Genomic DNA, 18,706 nt, shown 5'->3' with positions numbered 1-18,706 from the left:
AATTAATGAGCATTTCTTGGAAAGCTCCAGGGTTCAGCATAGCTGAAGACTCTAAGACAGATATATTCATCCAAGAGTGTAAATTATTTATGAGCTAAAGAAAAATAGCAGGAAATGTTTTTATAAAAGGATCATATCTTTTAGAAATAAAATATTACAGTTTAAGTATTTAATTTCCTTAAGTTTTGGCTAAAAATAATAAGATTGTTACCATGAATGTTCATTTTTGCCTCTTCATTTGCCAATAGAATTTCATCTTCAAACACTTACTATCAAACGAACTTGTATGCTATTGAATGCCTAGTGAACTCCAATATGTAAGTAATTCTTGTTAAAAGAATGTTAGCTCCTTCTTACTTGTTTGGTTTTATTTTTCATCTGTCAGTATAAGTCAAACAGGTAAATGAGATTACTTACAGTTAAGTAAACATTGGTTACTGATGGTACTTTTTCTTTGAGACAGCTTTTTGGGAAGCCCCAAAATTCAGAACTTTGGAATTCAAATATTTCTTACGTTGAATAGGCCTGAATAGGGTCAGCCTTGTAATAGCACTGTGGGTCTGGATTTTAAAACCACTGTGTACATAAGGAACTATGATTCTATGCGTGGAGTAGTAATCTTTAGAAATATATTTGGATACATATATACTTGTAGAAACAGAGGTTTATAGGTTCAGTTTGTCCTCAGATTTATATTTAAATTTCAGCACATACTCATTCAGGGATATTCAGATGGAAAAATGTATTTGAGGTTCACAGTCTAAAGAAAGCAGTTTTTAAAAAAATCACCTAGAGTAAACAGAATTGTTGTGCTGAGGTAATAAATGGATGGGTTTGGATGCCTGTATTAATTGTTCTTCAAGCTATTCACTTCCACAAACAAAGAAAGAAACTAAGACGTATCTGGGAAAACAAATGTTATAGTACTTAAAAAGAAATACTGGGTTCCGATTGATATTGATTTATTGGAAAAATGTTGTGATGAATGTTGCTAGCTATATTTCATTTTCTCAAAATATATGGAACACTTTATCTCAAAAAAAAAAAAAATTCAAATTGGATTTTCACAGCATGTTACACACATTCACCTCCATTTTAACAGAAAGGTCATGGTGATTTTTTGGTCCTGTGCACAGAGAACAACTACAGTTATGCAACATAAGTAAAATGCAGTAATTTCATTCTATGTTTATAAACTTGCATCTTATTACAGATTTCCTAGATTCAAAGAGGCTAGAAAGTTGGATAACAGGTCTGATTCAATAGCTTTTGGCAGTCACCTCTCTAACAATGTAACTATTTCTGTGAATGAGAGGGCAATATAGCATTCACTATGAATTACTCTAATATTGGGGGGTTTAAATATTAGAAATAATTACTGACATTGATCGTGTTTTTGCATGCATATGAGGTAAAACTTTTAATTGTGGCCACAGAATGTTGCTGAAAGGGATAAGAGTAGATGTACTTGCATAATGGCATCAGTGCCTGACATACTCTTCAGAATCTGTTTCTTCTTCTGGATAACAAAATGAAACCTGCAAAGCTACAGAATTAGTTTTTCAAATAAGAATAAACAAAAAAACTATGAAATGTTGCAAGACAAGTACTAGAAAACCCTCAAGGATGTACTTCTGAGCTCATTCAAAAGCTTTCTAAGGAAATATTCTCAGTGGTTCTCTAACTGCTTTGTCTTTCCTAACTCTGCTTCCCTTGATTGAAATTTTATGCAAAAAAATGATACAGTTTGAATATATTCTTTTAATCCCTACTTCCAGGAAATTCATGGGTAAAGAGTGGAACACAAAGCTCAAAGACTATGGCTTCCAAGATGAAATGGTAGAGAATATTAAGTAGACAACATCTTAAGGCTCTTCCTGTAGCAATGAGAACAGGCAACAACCAGACTCTTCCACTTGGAAAAGTCCCTGAACAAATTACTGGCCTCCAGCAGGCACCCTGAGTAAGAAGCCCAGGACTGAGCTGTTGAATTTACTGTTGGCTCATGTGACTGATTCATAGCATCTTCTTCCTCCGGTCCTCTTGCATGTGTTCTTTTCTCACAGTTGGAGTCTCCTTGATGCTGGTCAGCTCGCTCTGATGCACTTATCTCCCCTTCTATATCCCTAACTCTAAGGACTCCCTAGAGTTTGAAAAACATTGCATTAGTGCACCTCTTAAATTTCCAATACCAGAGTTGTAATTCAGACCCTGATACTTTTTTTCTCCTGCTATCATTTTCTTCCAGTTTTCAGCTAGTGAAACCATTGCCTGTATTTTTGTTCCCATAGATACCTGCAATTCAAGTTTATATTCCTTTCCAAGCACTTCTGCTGAACCATTCCATCTCAGTTTTGGCTTTTTCCTGCCCGACACAAGTTCCTGGTGCACGTAATGTCTCTCAGTCCTTTAGAATCAGCACCTCTGCCCCAGTCTCTCAAAGGCAAACCACTGTGTAACATTGTCTCATCCTTTTCTCTCATTAGAAGTGCTCTACAGGAGGAAATATACCTCATCATTTTTCAAAACTAAAAGACAATTCTATAGATAATAAAAAAGCTACTTATAAGAGTGAGTTTTTCTCATACAGCACCCAGAAGCTAGAGGAGGACAGGAAAGGGCGTTTGTTTGGTTTTGCAAATAGAAACATGAGAGAATAAAGATGCTTTCCAGACTAAGAAAACACAGGGATGGAAAGCTTTAATTTCATTGATTTTAACTCTGCTGTCCTGCATAATCATGCTATTCCATGATACCTCTCAATCTGGTGTTCAGATTCAAATGGTGATTGCCTTTTTTCACTACAAAGGTTGATTCTTATCTCTTACATTCACAATAATTAATTGAAACTTCACAGAAATTAAATTGGTAAAAAGTAGCCATAAAGTAAGATCCAGATTCCCGTTATCATTTCTCTTTTGCTTACAGATTTGCTTCCTCTGTTGTTCATCTAAGAAGACAGTGGAGTAGAGAGTATCACTTCAACAGATTAAAGAGATAAGCAAAGGGGTGTATTTTTAATAACATTTTAGAAATCTCCACAGCAAGTCAGTTAGGCAATGGAGAAGAGCCCATAAAACAGATATCTTGCAAGGGTTATTAAAAATTATTACAAGAATTGCAATCCATTCCTTTTCTAAGCTAAGTGTAAATTATTGCCAGGAGGATCACTACACTTAGAAGCTCTGTAACCTATCCTGCACCTAAAAAGTTATAAACACACACCACCCTCATACAAGAGTTCTTTCCTTCCACTTTTTTTGAGTTTTTGTTGTTTTTTGGTGTTTTTTTTTTTTTTTTTTTAGTTTGGTGTCACTGAAGTGCAGTGTAAAATTGTGGCTATTGTTGGTCTCTTTACACACTGTTCCTAATTTGACAAACAGAGCAGTTTAGAAGGTCAAATAGGAAATCAATATCTTAAGAAAATAGCAACTTCTGTGGCTTTGAAATACAGAAAATAAAAAAAACCAACCAAATCCAAAACAGTGCCAAAATGTTTATCTCCTCGGTTCATGAAGCCATAAAATAAGTACAGCACTGTGAATCACCTCAAAACTTCAAAGCCTGTATGCCCAGTGTACCATTTTAGGGCTATTAAGTTGTACAGCTACTGTACTTCTAGTAAATAGTTACACAAGATTGTAGCAGTAATGCCAAAGACTTCACCCTTGGAACAAAACTCCCTTAAAGCTACAATCTCTACCACAGGCTCACTGTATAAGCTCATAATGTCTCTTACCAACCATCTTCAAGAGATTCCGCATAAAGAAATTATTGATGATAACACTAAAAATAGCAGCTTCATTTAGAAAATACAGTACTCCAAGTAAGATGTTAAACTATATAGACAGTAAGTGAATAATGAAGTATAATAAGTTAATTCCTTTGACATATCAGCATTTCTGTAGAAAAGCAAAGTAGTGGCTTTGCTTATTGCATCAGACTATGATGAAAATTCAGTAAACTAAAAAACCTCATTCTGAAGGGGGTACTATATCCCCAAGATGTTATGTAAACTGAGGACATAGGAGGCCATATATTTCAGGAATATGTGATTCAAAAATGAGCAGCAGATTTATTCATCTAAGCTGATACCTTGCTTACATGTGATTTTCAGTGATTTATCCCAATGAAATGTTAAAAGGCTCAATTTACACGTGTAAGTCTAGCCCATCACAATCTGCTTGCACCCACCTCATGTACAGCTGCCAGCTATTCCAGCTGGCTGGAATAATCAGAAGGCACAATTAGTGTCTTTCAGAGGCCATCTGTCAGGACTTCAGCCAAAATCCCCATTAGGCCATGTAAAGAGTGAGTCCTATGGGGCACCCTGGGATTTTTTGTGCATGTCATAGGACACGTATAAGATTTTTGTTCATGTCGTCTGGCAAATCCACTTATATTAGTGGCCAAGGTTTCAAAGGAAAATTAAAACAAGCTTTTATGCACTTGTCATATTATGAATTGCATTATCATGGGGGAATGTGGTTATGACCTCAGATAAAAATCGTGTTATATTTAAATATTGAAGATATATTTTAAGGCTAAGTTATCTTTTCCCCAGAAACTGGTTAACACCACCAAGACTGCAGAGCCAATTTAAGCAAGTTCGAACTAAAGCCAACCTAGTTCCAATAAGGACTTAGAACAGTTCTCATCTTCCCAATCAGGGCATGTCTGCAAAGATACCTCAGTCTGAAGATTGCCCTCAGCATGCCTTAGTAACAGATCTCTGACCACATTATACTACACAGTCCATCACAAATTACTATTCATTACTCCATTTTGTAGAATTGTTTCAGTCTTATCTAGTACATCTGATTAGCTGTTTCTTCTTCCATGCCCATCTATTTATATCATCAGAAAGACTGCTGACCAAAAACTATTCTTTAAAGCCTACACAGCAGAATAAACTACAAACATGTCCCTGACAGTCCCTACACTTATTTTTAAGCTGTATCTTCATTGTTTTTCTGTTCTGTTGATATCAATTTCTTCCTTCCTCAACAAACATGCTTTCAACTCGGCTACTGGTACAGACTTTGTTCCTTGCTTTCCTACAGCTAAGTGCCTGTATGTACCTAAATGAACTTATGAAATGCTTACAAGGCTTGAGAAGTGTGCATAGGAGAGGCTGTTTCCTGCAACTGCCTTTTTTCTACTGGCAAAAAGCACACTCTCTTTTTAGAAAAAAGGCTGGTTTTATCCTTGATTCTGAAGCTTGAAACCTTAGTAAATTAGCTCTGAAAATAACTGAGTGGCATCCCACAACACTGTTGCACAAAATACTTCACCTAACAGTGAAAAGTTATTCAGTTCCTCTGTTTATGCATATAGTATACAAAAATCCTCTCTGATTAAGCAGTATTGCTTAATTCCTAGTAATAATGGAGTCTTCCTAGGCAACATACTTGGAGATGAAAATGTGACCTATGTTGTTGGACACATTTCCTTATTGTATATTTATTGCCAGTGCATTCCAGCAGAAGGAAAATTTGGCAAGCAAAGGTCCTGTCTTTGAAAGTTGATCATTACTTCTAAAGTGTAATATCAGTAACACAGTACACTCAACTTTTTCTAAGGATCAAATGAGAGATTAAAATATATATATATATATATATTTTAAGCACTTAGATCCAAATTTACTACTCTGAGGAGCCCCAAATTTAGAGGTAGGTAAACAATTGGGCCTGAATTCTTTTAAATCAACATTCTAAAACACTTTAATTTCTGCTTTTTTTCATGCATACTGTTCTCCAGGTCACAACACCAAGAATTAGCTAGGTATCCAGCACTTCCAGAATCCCGAAACTCTTTATTCTATCTCTCCTGCTTTAGGACTTTCCTTTGGTATAATTGTTTGTACAGTGCCTAATAGATCAAACTATCACTGGGAAGGGATTTGGGGGTTTTATTTTTCACTAAAGTTCAGTCTTATATCAAACCTCACCTGTTAGAGTACTTATTAATGCATATACATAGAGTCATTGGGCTTGGTTTCTCCTTATAAGTTATTTTGACAATTAACAGGCAATTTAAATGTAAAATGCCTTGGATATAAACAAATAGTTGATAACCTTATACATTTGATTTTCTGATGTCAAAGGCTTGCTTACCAGGCAGTTTTTTGATCATCACCAGCTGTAATTGTCTTGTGACAGTTTCAGAGGAAATTCTGAATAAAAGCCAGATCTGAATTCTCTGGTAGTGTTACTTTTTGTCTAAACACATTTCCATTAATATTTCCATTAATTCCAATATCAAAATCAAAAGTCATGGAAGTCAAATATCTCCAGTTGGAAGACATAATAAACTTAGAATGTGATATATTCATGTTGAATGTAAACTAATTTATTTTAACAGACTTAGACTTAATTATATCTCTAAAAATCAGTAGAAAAGTAATTTGCATTTATTTATCAGTTTTGATAGTGAATGTCTTTAACACTGTGAACATTAATTCTTTTTTCAAAATCATTTTTGTAAGGGCATGGTCCAAAACATATCTAAATTAACAGTAGAACCTGCCTTTGACTCAAATAGGCTGAAGAGCTGGCCTAAAACACTGCGACTTTGTCAAGAATAAAATTCTTAGGTGATTTCTTATAAGATACAATGATAAATGAAACAAGTTCTCACTGATCATAGCTGGAGCCCACAAAGTAACATGTGAAAACTGGTTAAAATGGAACACCTGAGGACTGCAAAAGACAAGGTTAATAATTTACCAGGAGCAGTCTTGTCAAATTTAAATGAAGGAAAACAGAAAAATGGCATAACCTGGTTGTAATTCTGTTGAGGTAATGCATTAAGTTAGTGAGAGTTGTGGTGGTCTTCTCTAACATCCCTTCATAAAGCAGTAAGTGACCATAGAAAAAACTTAAGAGATCAGAATCCCAGTGAATTAGGAAGTATAAATTACCAGTATGCCAGTATTTTTACTAAGATAAAAGTACAGCACATGTAATAAATTTCTAATAAACCCTTAAATCTTATCTAATGGAAAGTAGTCATGTAGACTGAAATTTTAAAAGTTCATCACTTTAAATAGAAAACTACTCCCTCATTTCATTTATATCAATTAATTTACACCACATGAATGAATATGAAACATACATTCAAGCAAAAATGTTACATATGTGCCACAATTTTGTAATTCCCTTTGAGAAAAGAGGCAGCCATAATGCACCAAAGTGATAAAGATAAAAACATTTCTTTCTAATAGGAAAAATTTTTATTACAATAATTGCTATTCTGGATCTGTTTTTCAGACCCACAATTAATGAAAGGTCTGTAATTTCTATTCAAAAATATAAACTGGGAATGAAATAATTAATACTAATCCTTACGGGCTTATTAGTAATGCTGAATTTATATCTTACATTATAGATATGAGAGTAATCCCTTTTTTTCCAAAAGGGATCAAAATAGTTAAAATACTTTTATTAGATCACATTGATTAGATTTGACTAGTAATTTGACTAACAATCTCTTCCTACCTTTAATTTTGCTGAGTGTTATCTGAAAATAAAAGAATTTTCAATCAAGAACTGCCCAATATTATACAGTGTGGGGAAATATCTTCTCTTGAATCAATCTTTCTTCAAAAGTCACTTATGTTCCACTACAGTATTTTATCAACCAATATAACTTAAAATTTGTTTAATATTGTTAATTTTCTTAATGTATTTATACTTAAATGAACAATTTTCATTAAATAATAGGTAGTGGAAAAATCAGTATGTTTTTTTCTTTTGGTTTGTCATCTAGAGGCTTTTATAGTCCACTGCTGGCTTTTGTTTTTCCTTACCTGGAACTCTTTTTGCCCAGTTGATCATGTGCACTAATTCTCTGTCTGCAAGGTTGGTCAACAGGGTCATCATAGAGGCTTCATTGAATGGTCTATTTGGGTCATATTCAGAATAAACTAGAGGTGGCTCAGCTTCCAGCAAGGCACTGACCATCTGTTCTGCCGTCAGGGATAGGGCTGGACTGTTCTTCTTGTTATGTTTAACCACCAGTGGACTTGTCCAAAGGGTGGGAGCTCGCAGCTCCGTTGAAGAAGCCTCCCCATTCCTGGAATCCTGCTCCTCTCTTTGACGCTTTTGTTTCATCACTCGCCCACCTCTGCGGTCTTTCCGGATTCCTAGAGATACACAAGAATATAATGAACTTCTTTCCTTGAACTTGGCTTTAGTCAACAGCAGCTGCTGTTGACAGACCCCGGCAGCATTGACTCTTTCTTTATTTTCTGAAGACTTCCTCCTATATATGGAATCTTACATCAGTGGGTGGAGAGAAAAACTCCTTTTAAAAATATAGTGTCAGGAACTCCTTCCTAAGACTTAGATCAGTTGGACTTACACAAAACTCTAGACTAGTGACACTGTACAGTTGCCTTAGCCCGAGAAAGGAAGTCAATAATTGGGAATAAACAAATGTTTTCTTACAAGTCAAAACTTCAAAGTATGTCCCAACCTCTAGTAGACAATTATTCTATAAATGATGAGTGATAAATTAATGCTGTTGGCGGAACAAATGGATCACAGAAGTAGCTCTCAGAAACTAAGGTCACTGTCTTAATTAAACGTCATCCTATTACTGAGCCTATGATCTTCATGATGATATAAAAATAATCAAAAAAGTTCCCATTATAAGATGAGCTTATACAGCAATAAATAATGTCATATAACTTGATAAACAGAAGTAAGAAGAGATAACTGCAACCTCAGAATCTAATGTGGGAGACCTACTGTAAAAAGCCTGAAATAACCACAATAGAATCTTTTGTCATTACTGTACATTTCTGAAATGTGCTTTGCACTGTAGGACCCTGAACCTTGGGATATTATCAAGCCAGCCATACCAGTTTGAACAACATCAGACCTTTTACACTGGAACAAAATCTCCCTTTGGGGAAAGGTTACAAGAAAAATATAATGATAAAGCCCATGTGCTCTCCAATCATAAAGGGAAGATTAAGTCTGGCTCAAAGTGGAGGAGTAACAGGCATTTTGAGACTGAGTCAAAAACCTAAATCCGTCAGCAGATAGAGGCAAAGAAGGATAACCAATTAATAAGGAAAGCACACAAGGAACTGAGCTATGAGGAGAAGAAGGCAGTTTATGATAGGGCTTATTCTGGATTTCTCATGCAATATGAAAAAGCAGCACTGGTCCCAGTTTGAAAAGCAAAGTATCTACAGAGAAGAAAGATGCTAACCAGTCAAGAAATAGAGAAGAGAGAACATTTAAAACAAAACCAAAACCAAACCAAACAAACGAAAAAAAACAGCTTTGAGGACTGCTGACATTTTCAAGCCTTCAGTACAGGTCTTTCTTATGGTTGGGGAGAGGGCAATACATCCTTTCCTCAGCCCTTTTCATGCCACAAAAATTTAAACCTTCAGAATCCCAGTCTTGGATAGCAGCATTTTCATCTCACATACAGCATGCCTCCATATAAGTGTTGGATCTTATCAGCAAGGGTCCTTTCCCAATATCAAAGAAACAGGGAGAATCTTTAGATCTGTGTTCCTCTTTCTTCAACTATGGTGAGATTTTCACTGAAGTAGTACTTGAAGATTAAGCATTTTATGTCTAATTCATTCAAAATCTAGTAGGCTTCATGATTCTATTCTATTAATCTATTCAGATAAAGCAAGTTCAATAAATCTTTCATCACCCCTATTACTTAAGCTCTCTACATTTTTCCATTCACTAAACTACTTGTAAGCCAAAACTGTCCAGTGCATTGCTGTTGCCATTTTTCATTCAGCAATACCAATCTTTCCTATCACTAAGCAGTTTTTATTGAGGAGAGGGAGGGAGACTCTTGCTATTAAGAAAAAATGCAAGACTTATTTTGGCAAAAAGTCATCCTGCAGATATTCTCATGGGTAGCTTCCTTGTAAAATTCAATAGCACTCATGCTCTATCTGTAACAGATAGTTTTGTTGTATCCTTTTATAAATGTAATGTTTTTGTGTAAAAATTGTCCTGTGAAACATGTAGAAATAAGCAAGTGAACAACACCACATGGTTCATAGAAACTAAAGCATTTGTTAACTTTCTCACATTCCAAATTTTACAACTTCTCATCTAGCAATTTTCTTCCAAAGAGAAAGTATCCTTGGGGTCTGTACTGTTCCATGTACTCATAATAGATGTACAGACGTAATACAGAAACTAGAACTTGGGGTTAGAATAATACTATAAAAGCATCAGATAAGTTAGTTTAGAAAGTCAATAGAAGGCTAGAAATTACTGGGAGAGGGAGTACAGAGCAGCTTCATAAATCACAGATTTTATTAACTCCTGAGGCACACTACAATGAACACTATATGCAGTTCTGCTCTGCCCAAATTAAAAAGAGAAATAAAATAAATGAAAAAGGGATAGGAGAAAGACAAATAAGATTATTTGAAGTGTGAAACAACTTTGTGTGAGAAACAGCTACATTCAGTATGTTTGCTCGGCCTACAAACCAGACTACAAAATCATCAGTAACAAGATGAAGAATAAGGTACAAAACACTAATGTTTCTCTTCTAATACAAGATGGTACCAAATGAAAATACCCTGTGCAAGATCAGTACAGACAAGAAGAGATTCTCTTTGACACCATGTAGAGAAAACCAAAACTGAAAGTGTGAGTAGGTTAGAAGTTAATATAGTTAGAAAGCTGTAGGTCAAATTTGATGGAGAACAAAATCCATTAAGGGTTAATAAATATAAATAGGGCATCTTTGGTGTAAGGTAGGCACAGGGCGCCATGGTATAGCTTACTGGAAGATCAGAAAATTTTGGTTTTGCTTTTTACTTAGTCCAGTCCTGCCTTGGTAAGTACAAAAAGGATGCAATGAGGATTTTACATAACAAATGGAAGGTAACAAATGCAAGCACATTCAGATGTTCACAAATCAACTAGATGCTAAAAATGAACAACACCATTATTTTTAATTCATCTGAAAGCTTACCACTGGCTTTCCTTCACCTGAGAAAAAAAAAGTGGTGCATTGAGCAAAGCTGAACATAACCAGTTTGGAGAAGATGTCCCACACAAATTTATTTTTTGCATTTTTATTTTGGGATTAAAAAAAAAATCAACCAAGCAAATGGATTTTGTAGAGACTGAATCTAAAAAAAAGTCAGTAAGAGTATGCATTCCATCTGCATCACATCACCAGCTTTTATGATCACAGACAGAAAGGTTCTGAATCTGTATAATGAAAAATGCAAGTACTTCCAAGTCTCCTTCAACTTAATCAAATTTTATCTCTATTAAATAGAGAGAATAGTGATGCACAGTCACTAATTCCAAAAAAGGTAATTCTATCAGGCTACAATTTCACTGCGAAAGTGCAAAAGTTCAGTGATACTATAAGGGATTTTTAAAATATTTGAATGCATTAATTTGGATTCGACAGTTCAGCCAATAAAGGGACTTGAATTGCCAAATGTTACAAAATACAATATTCTACCAAAAATTGAAGTTCTGTGTATATTGTAAAAGCTCTAAAACAATTTTCACATGAGTTTTAAAGCTACAAGAGCCAAGATTTTCAAAGGCAGTTTTGAAAAGCTTCATATGTAAATTCAGTCAGACTTTTAGATATGAAGACATGTTTCAAAACTGCTAAGTAATTACATAATCAAATTACTGGAACCTGATCACCAATAAAATCACATAGGGACAGTAAAATTGCATATGCCATTCCCACAGCAGGAGAGGTGGAACTAGACGATCTTTAAAGTCCTTTCCAATCCAAGATGCTACGATTCTATGCCTGTGGAAGCAATGCTAACCAACAAAATAACTAACTAGTGTTTTCCCACATCATTAAAATAAAACAAAAAATAAATTCCAGATTGCTAAAACAAAAATTCCTGAAATAAGAATTCATTGCATGAGCATTGAATCTCAGCTATCTAATCACCATCTTTTATTCCAGCCTACTCCTAATAACAAACATCCACCTTTATATCTTCAGTATTATATAAAATATTCAAGAATACTTAGAGGAAAAAGAAGAGGAAACCAAATAAATTAAAATTTGCTTGGCTCTGTGTGAACACCATAGAATAATGATTTTAGATTTGAAGATGTATAAATAATCTAAAACTATTCCAGTTAAATATATTCCCTATGAGCTGCTTTATATAATATTATTCAACGTCTTTATTATTGAAAATTTGGTAGGAATATTTGTCAGTAAAGAATGGTTATTGGCTGCAATAAATCGGAATAGATTTGAGAAAGCCCAATAAACTTTACTTTACATCAAGACTGAGACAAAATGATTGTTTGACAAAATCGAAACAGCCAAGATATTTTTACGCCCTTCCTATTGTTCAATATTCTGGAAATCCTAACCACAACTGTTATTGTTTTTTGTCTTCATTGCAACACTCACCTGCTGTGCAGAATACCTATCATGCTATTTTCAGTTACATGGTACAAAAAATGCAAATGCCCTTCATCTTCTATTTCTCCATACACACAACATTCACTCTGTCTGCTCACACCAGGGATGGGTAGTAATGTGGAAATAGCCTGTCACTGTAAAGCCTATTCAGTTACAACCTATTTATTAACCAGTCTCTTGTGCTCCATTTTGGTTTTGCTGAAGTTCTAGACAGCTTTCCAAAAGCTGCAATCAAAAACCAAAATAAAGTTATTCTCTCTAAATAGTAGCTTTCTCTGAAGGTTAAAACCCTCGGGTGCATTGCATGTTTAACCTTATCTTGTTTACCTGCAAACGCAGGGGAAAAAATAAAACCAAACCCCAAAAACATTCCTCAATACTTTTTTAATGAACCTTCCCAAAATTCAGTAGAGGTCTAGGATTTTTACTACATGTATCAGTGGTCATCAATCACTGAGAAAGCTCTAAGGACTTTACATATGGAGCCCAGACTCACGAACACGACCTGTCCTTGATCTGGGATCTTCTGGATCACCTCAGAAGAGATGAGATGTCAGCCCTAGCAATGTCCACAACCTAAAAAACTCTGGCCTTTTTTTACGTTTCTGTTTTAAATACATTTCTGTGGTTCAGCTTGCAAACAATTTGCAAAATATACTAGTGTGACGACACGTATTTCACGGTGGCAACAAGAGCAAAATTTTTCAGTTTTCTGGAGGGCAAAGGATATTTATGATCATACCATAAAGTGGTTCAATAAGTTCTGTATTTTCTGACATTTGAGAACTGCATTTGCTGCTTTCATCAACCACCAATACACTTTACTTCTATACATCATGACTGTGTATATCATACAGAACTATCAATTCAATTGTAGCTCTTGCAGTGTGACATGCACAAATTACCTATGGTTTGGCTGAGGACATAACTCTCATTTTATAGAAAAATGTAAGTAGGCAGAATGCAACTACATTAGTGACAAGAGCATTATCTCTTGTCTTGCAATAGGTGATAATGATGTTGCAGCTGTGTTATTTTCCTCAGAATATCCCATTCAGTAAAACTATGTTGTTTATCTTAGAAGAACTGTACAGCTATATGAAAGTATGATAATTTACAATCATCACCTTCTTTCAAGAAATTTAGAAGTTCATTATCATCATATAGCTGGACCATAACAATACATTCACTTCTGGAACACTTTCCTTTTTTAACTCTGTAGAGAAGCACAACAATCTCTCCAAGATGGGTAAAGGAAGCACATGCTGTGCAACTCAGAAGTGGTGGCATATTTGACTTCAGAATTCCAGGTCCATACAGTGGGATGAGACAGTGTTTTGTCTCAGAAACTGCTATATAATGTCTACTGGAAAGAGGAGGTTTTACTTCATAATTTATAAACAAAGAATTTTATCTGTTATTACATATGCTTTCTATGTGTATGATTAAGATTTTGTTTCCTCCTGAGAGAATATTTGGAAAAGAAAGATAACTGGTGAGAACTCTCACCCTACCTCAGGAGCTTATATTTGCAGGAGAATGGGGGAGAAGAACAAAAAATGTTCTTCACTACTCTTTCTTATTTCTTATTCTTCCTTCCACTGAGTTTTCAATGAACTGTTTTGCTATTTCTCCTTTTAGCCCTGGAAGATCAGGCTGTAGCACCTAAGAATCACAGTTAAAGCAGAATAGATAGAAAGAAAAACTGAAACAGATAGAAAGAGAACTGATGGAGATCTGAAGGAGGAAAGACAACTGAACTGATGTGGCAAATGGGATTAATTAATGCTTCTAGGATGTAATCAATAACCAGGACATAATTACTGGTTTGAGAAGTAATTCTACCTGTTGCTTGCATAAATTTTTATGCATATAAAATTCATGTAAGTGTATAACTTTATACACTTATAGAGGTGATACACTCCAGGTTAAACAATATCTTTTTTTTTTTTTCTGGGATATCTTTCTTGGCTCAGAAGTAACACACGGCATTATCTTTCTTTTTATGCAATGACTGAAACAACTAAGTCTAACTTCCTAAAATACTTGCTTTACAATGTAGCACTCAGTATAACTCTGTGCCTTTTCCCTCCAAAAATTTTAACTGCATCCTTGCACTTCTTGAGTTTATACTGCACTACAGATTTTTAAAGTACTGAAAGAATAACTTTGTAATCCTTACCTCCTTTCATGGGCAACGCCTTGACAGAAAAAACTAGTCACTTGTCTTTCTCTACAGAAACACCATTTAGGGATGTATTGTTTATTTTAATAATAAAATATTTTTAATATGATCTATGGCAAAATTCATAAGCTACCATAAAATTCTAGGTTTAGTAGGTTTTTTAGTTGTCATAATATATATTACCATAAACTTCATGTGGGTAGAACAAAATGTAGCTGGTCATACGTTGCACCTGTGACAAAGCTGCAGCATCTCAGGTACTCTGTTATTAGAACATATTTTAATATCTTTCACCTGAAGATCCCAGGGCTCTTTTATTCATAATGTTTTCAACTTCTCAAAAAACCCAAAATGTTAAAATCAAGGTAGAAAGACTGAAAAACACAATAAGCAAGCAAGAAAATTAAAAGCAACACATCAGTCACCATCGGTAAACCTTACTCATCTCATGTTGGTATGGAGGTGTGTGTTACTTAACAAATATTTCAATCTAAAACTTTATCACAGAAAGAGTTTTCTTCTTCTAGCATGTGCTAGCCCTGATGCATGCACAGGCTAGAAAACAACTGTAACTCAGTTGCAAACAACTGCATTACCTGTAGATACAGTCTTGGCTTAGACATTGTGATTCAATGATAAAAGAAAGGCTTTTTAACAAAATAAGAGAAGATGGTTTTCGTGTGAGTGTTTACATACAGTCACAATTTGAGTAATGGCACACTAGTTTTCCAGTGTTTCAAAGAGAAGTTGTATTCATTCCAATTGCTTCCTTAGGTTACCAGAAGATACCAGATTTAGAGGGGAAGTCCAGGGAAACAAATTCATAAACTGTTAAATTCTGTACCCTCTTTCTGACAAAGTACCATGGGAGAAGCAATATGCTGTTGAACTAAACAGATGTCAGATATTTCAAACCATACACAAAAAAAAAAGTCTAGCACTATACCTGGCACTTTTTTTGTCCCCTAATTTCTTGAAAAACCATAAATTACATGGAAAATGTTTCGCTACTGTCCACTATCTTTTCACTGCTACCAGTGCCTTGCCTCATACAGTTCACTCAGGTGGTAATAACAGCACCAGTCACTGTCCCAGCCATGGGCACAAGAATGCAATTACTGCTTGAAAGTCATTAACAAATAACTTTGAGCTGTACCACTAATGGTACATAGGCACCACTCTTCAAATCAATGCAATAGTCAGAGATCTACAAAATAAACTCCACTTTATACTTAATAGACATTCAGATAGCATTTGAAGCATTTAAACTAGTGGAAGCAAAGCAGATTTGGAAACCTGATGTCAAAACATAAAGGTAAGCTAAGTGTCAGAACTGGAGAACTGAAGTTCAGATTCTAGGCACCAAACATATAAGCAATAGCTCATTCATACCAGAACTGTTTCATGTCTTACTGTAACTATTGTGCAAAACAATAACTTATAACCCAGGGAAGACACTCTAAATTAAAAACTGTCTGTTCAGAACTTAGATTTTAGTTTTCATGGTTTTTCTTCCTTATTTGTGGCTTCCTGGTAATACCAACATTTCCTTTTACTGCTACCTTTCCATTTCAGCAACACAGTTATTGTAGTTCCAAAGAGAAACAGTTTCAGAACAGGACTAGTGAAACATTATAGTACAGGACAACCCTAAGCACAGGAAAAGACTGCTAACACCTAGATTAAACAGAATTACAAAAAGAAGACATTTGGCTCATAAATAAATTTGAGGAGGAGAAAAGTCAGAGTGTGGATAGCAAGTGCGAGGATGGTGTGGGAACCTGCTGAAACTCTCCGTAGCCATCAACAGTTTGTGGCCACACTGAGGGGAGGAAAAAAATCACAGCAGGAAGGAAAAGGAATGATTTTTTGGTTGGTGGGGGTTTTTTTGGGTGGGAGGGTGGGGTGTTTGATTTCTTTGGTTGGTTGGTGTGGTTCTGGGGGGGGTTGTTTGTTTTTTGGGGTTTTGTGGGGTTTTTGTTGTTGTTTTTGGGGTTGTTTTGTTTTGTTTTGTTGTGGGTTTTTTTGTTTGTTTTGTTTTGTTTTTCTAAGAGGACTGCAAAAAGATAGATCAATAGATTGATAGATCAATGATTGGTTTTGGTAACAGTGATGGGTAAATGGTTTATGAGCTAACGTCCCAGTCTGGAAGAACCTTTGAACCTGCAACTCTCTGTCCACGGTTCTGCTCCTTGTCAGAAGATCCCAGAGAAGAGACATCTGACACTTCTATATAGACGCACAGCCTTGCAGCAGTAACAGCCCATAATTTTGTCAGTTTGACAAAGGAGGTTTTCAAATGTGCTTGGAATCACCTTCTCTTCTAAATAAAATTGTTGCTCTTCAAGACCAACCTATCTCATCAGAATTCCACTAAAAATTGCCAGAGAGAAGAAATCTCTAGTGTTTTGTTTGACATTTAGCTTGACAATGAAAGACTAAATGTACATGATAAGATATAATAAATAAGAAGGTACCCTTCAGAAAGGGAGAGAGTCATTTGCCCAGTTCATGATGACAGTATTAAGAGAGAATGCACAGAACAGGCCATGGCAGAGATGCCACATGAATCCTTTACACGCAAAGGAAGAAAACCAGATTTTTCTATGCCAGAAACCTACCTTTCTGGAACTAAAGCTAGGGTTGAAGAGGCCAAAAATCCAAAAGCCTCTCCTCAAATGTCCTATTATGGGAAGGATTTACTAAAATGTTGGAGAAAACCTCCGGGACTCAGTCCAGACTCACTTTGGTGTCATTGCTGCCACTGGCAATAGCAAGGGACTGCAAAAGGAAAACAGTGTGAACAAGCCAACAGTTCCCTTACAGGCACAAACCTGAGTGCCTAAGCACAACTGGCATTAGAGTCCAAAAGGTGGATGCAAGCTCCTAATGACCTCTTATGGTAATTTCACTTTACAGATAGGTTTCATTCTGCTGAATTCAATAGCTTTATAATGCTTCATTGGAAATAAAACAAAATCTTACAATTTCCTCTGAAACATAAGGTCACTGTAGCTGCTGTTCATAAATAGAAGTCAATAATATAATTATGTTCTTGATAGATTATTAACACATTGCTGTAGCTACGACTGCAATGTAGGTTCTAATACTGTTATGTATCTCAGCCTGATGGTCCTTCCAAGGTGATTTTGAGACCTTTGAGAATTTTTCTCCTTGGTTCTCTCTATATAAATACATTATTTGGTTACTGAAAGGTAACACAACTTTCCAAATTCAGGCCTAATAGATACTTCTTTTGAATATGATTCAGACAATCACTCCCTTATTTTATATCAATTTGTCTTTCAGAAAATCAACGAGAAATGTAAATCAAGCTGAAAACCCAGGTGGGTTGACAATTACTTTAAATGAGAAACATTGTCTGAAATCTTCTAAAACATTAATCAGAATTTAATGTCTAACCTCAAACAGGCCTGCCTCAAGTGACAGTGCTTAATAGTCTTGGCTTCTGACAAGGATATCTAGACACTCAGTACTAAAAATACATAATAGACTTGTGTTCAGTCTGTGCACCTGGATTTTGCAATCTTTTCTATTCCTAAGTGAATGAATGCTGTATGTCTATTTATGTGAGCGTTGTTTTCAAAAAATATCTCTCATCTTTTCCAAACTGGGGTTTTTTTCTCCTCTATAATCAGGACTATCTCCTATTAGAGAGAGAGGAAGAGTGGCCACAGTGGGGGCTTAGATTCAGATATTCTGATTCTACTCCTAGCTCTGCCACCTCTTTGCTCAGTGATCAAGTCTCACTACATATCACAGTGCCCCATAATTCTACCAACTAAAATGCAGATCATAAAACTGGTCTTCCATGTTAAGTTTTTAAAGACCTGGTGACAAAAAAAATGCTGTGAATAAGCAGGCAAATGTCACTTGAGGTCTCTAATGACTATTCATAACCCACAGTTTGAAAACCAATGATCTACTAATTAAAGGTAAAGGTGCAAAACATGATTCATCCTAATCTGTATTTTGGCATTCAATATTTGGCAGTCACAGTGCATGTGACCCATCATTCAAATGAATCCCTTTCAGTGCTGAAACTCCTGCACAAGTCATAATAAGTTTTAGTTA

General features: G+C 35.3%; 1 protein-coding gene across 2 annotated transcripts in view; it reads right to left on the bottom strand.

Moving 5' to 3' along the window:
* ESR1 (estrogen receptor 1) overlaps positions 1–18,706 on the bottom strand; it is a 113,553-nt gene that overhangs the window by 43,280 nt on the left and 51,567 nt on the right. The window contains exon 5 of one of the 2 annotated variants that reach the window (XM_050314880.1): positions 7,811–8,146. The exons of the other annotated variant lie outside the window; for it this stretch is intronic. Coding sequence (XP_050170837.1) covers positions 7,811–8,146 — 336 coding nt within the window. The remainder of the gene's footprint in view (positions 1–7,810; positions 8,147–18,706) is intronic. 2 annotated transcript variants of the gene reach the window in all.

This window comes from Myiozetetes cayanensis, unplaced genomic scaffold (genome assembly GCF_022539395.1).
Source record: "Myiozetetes cayanensis isolate MyiCay16 unplaced genomic scaffold, myiCay2020 scf2-11, whole genome shotgun sequence".
Classification (NCBI taxonomy): Eukaryota; Metazoa; Chordata; class Aves; order Passeriformes; family Tyrannidae; genus Myiozetetes; species Myiozetetes cayanensis.
This window is presented reverse-complemented; position numbering and strand designations above follow the sequence as displayed.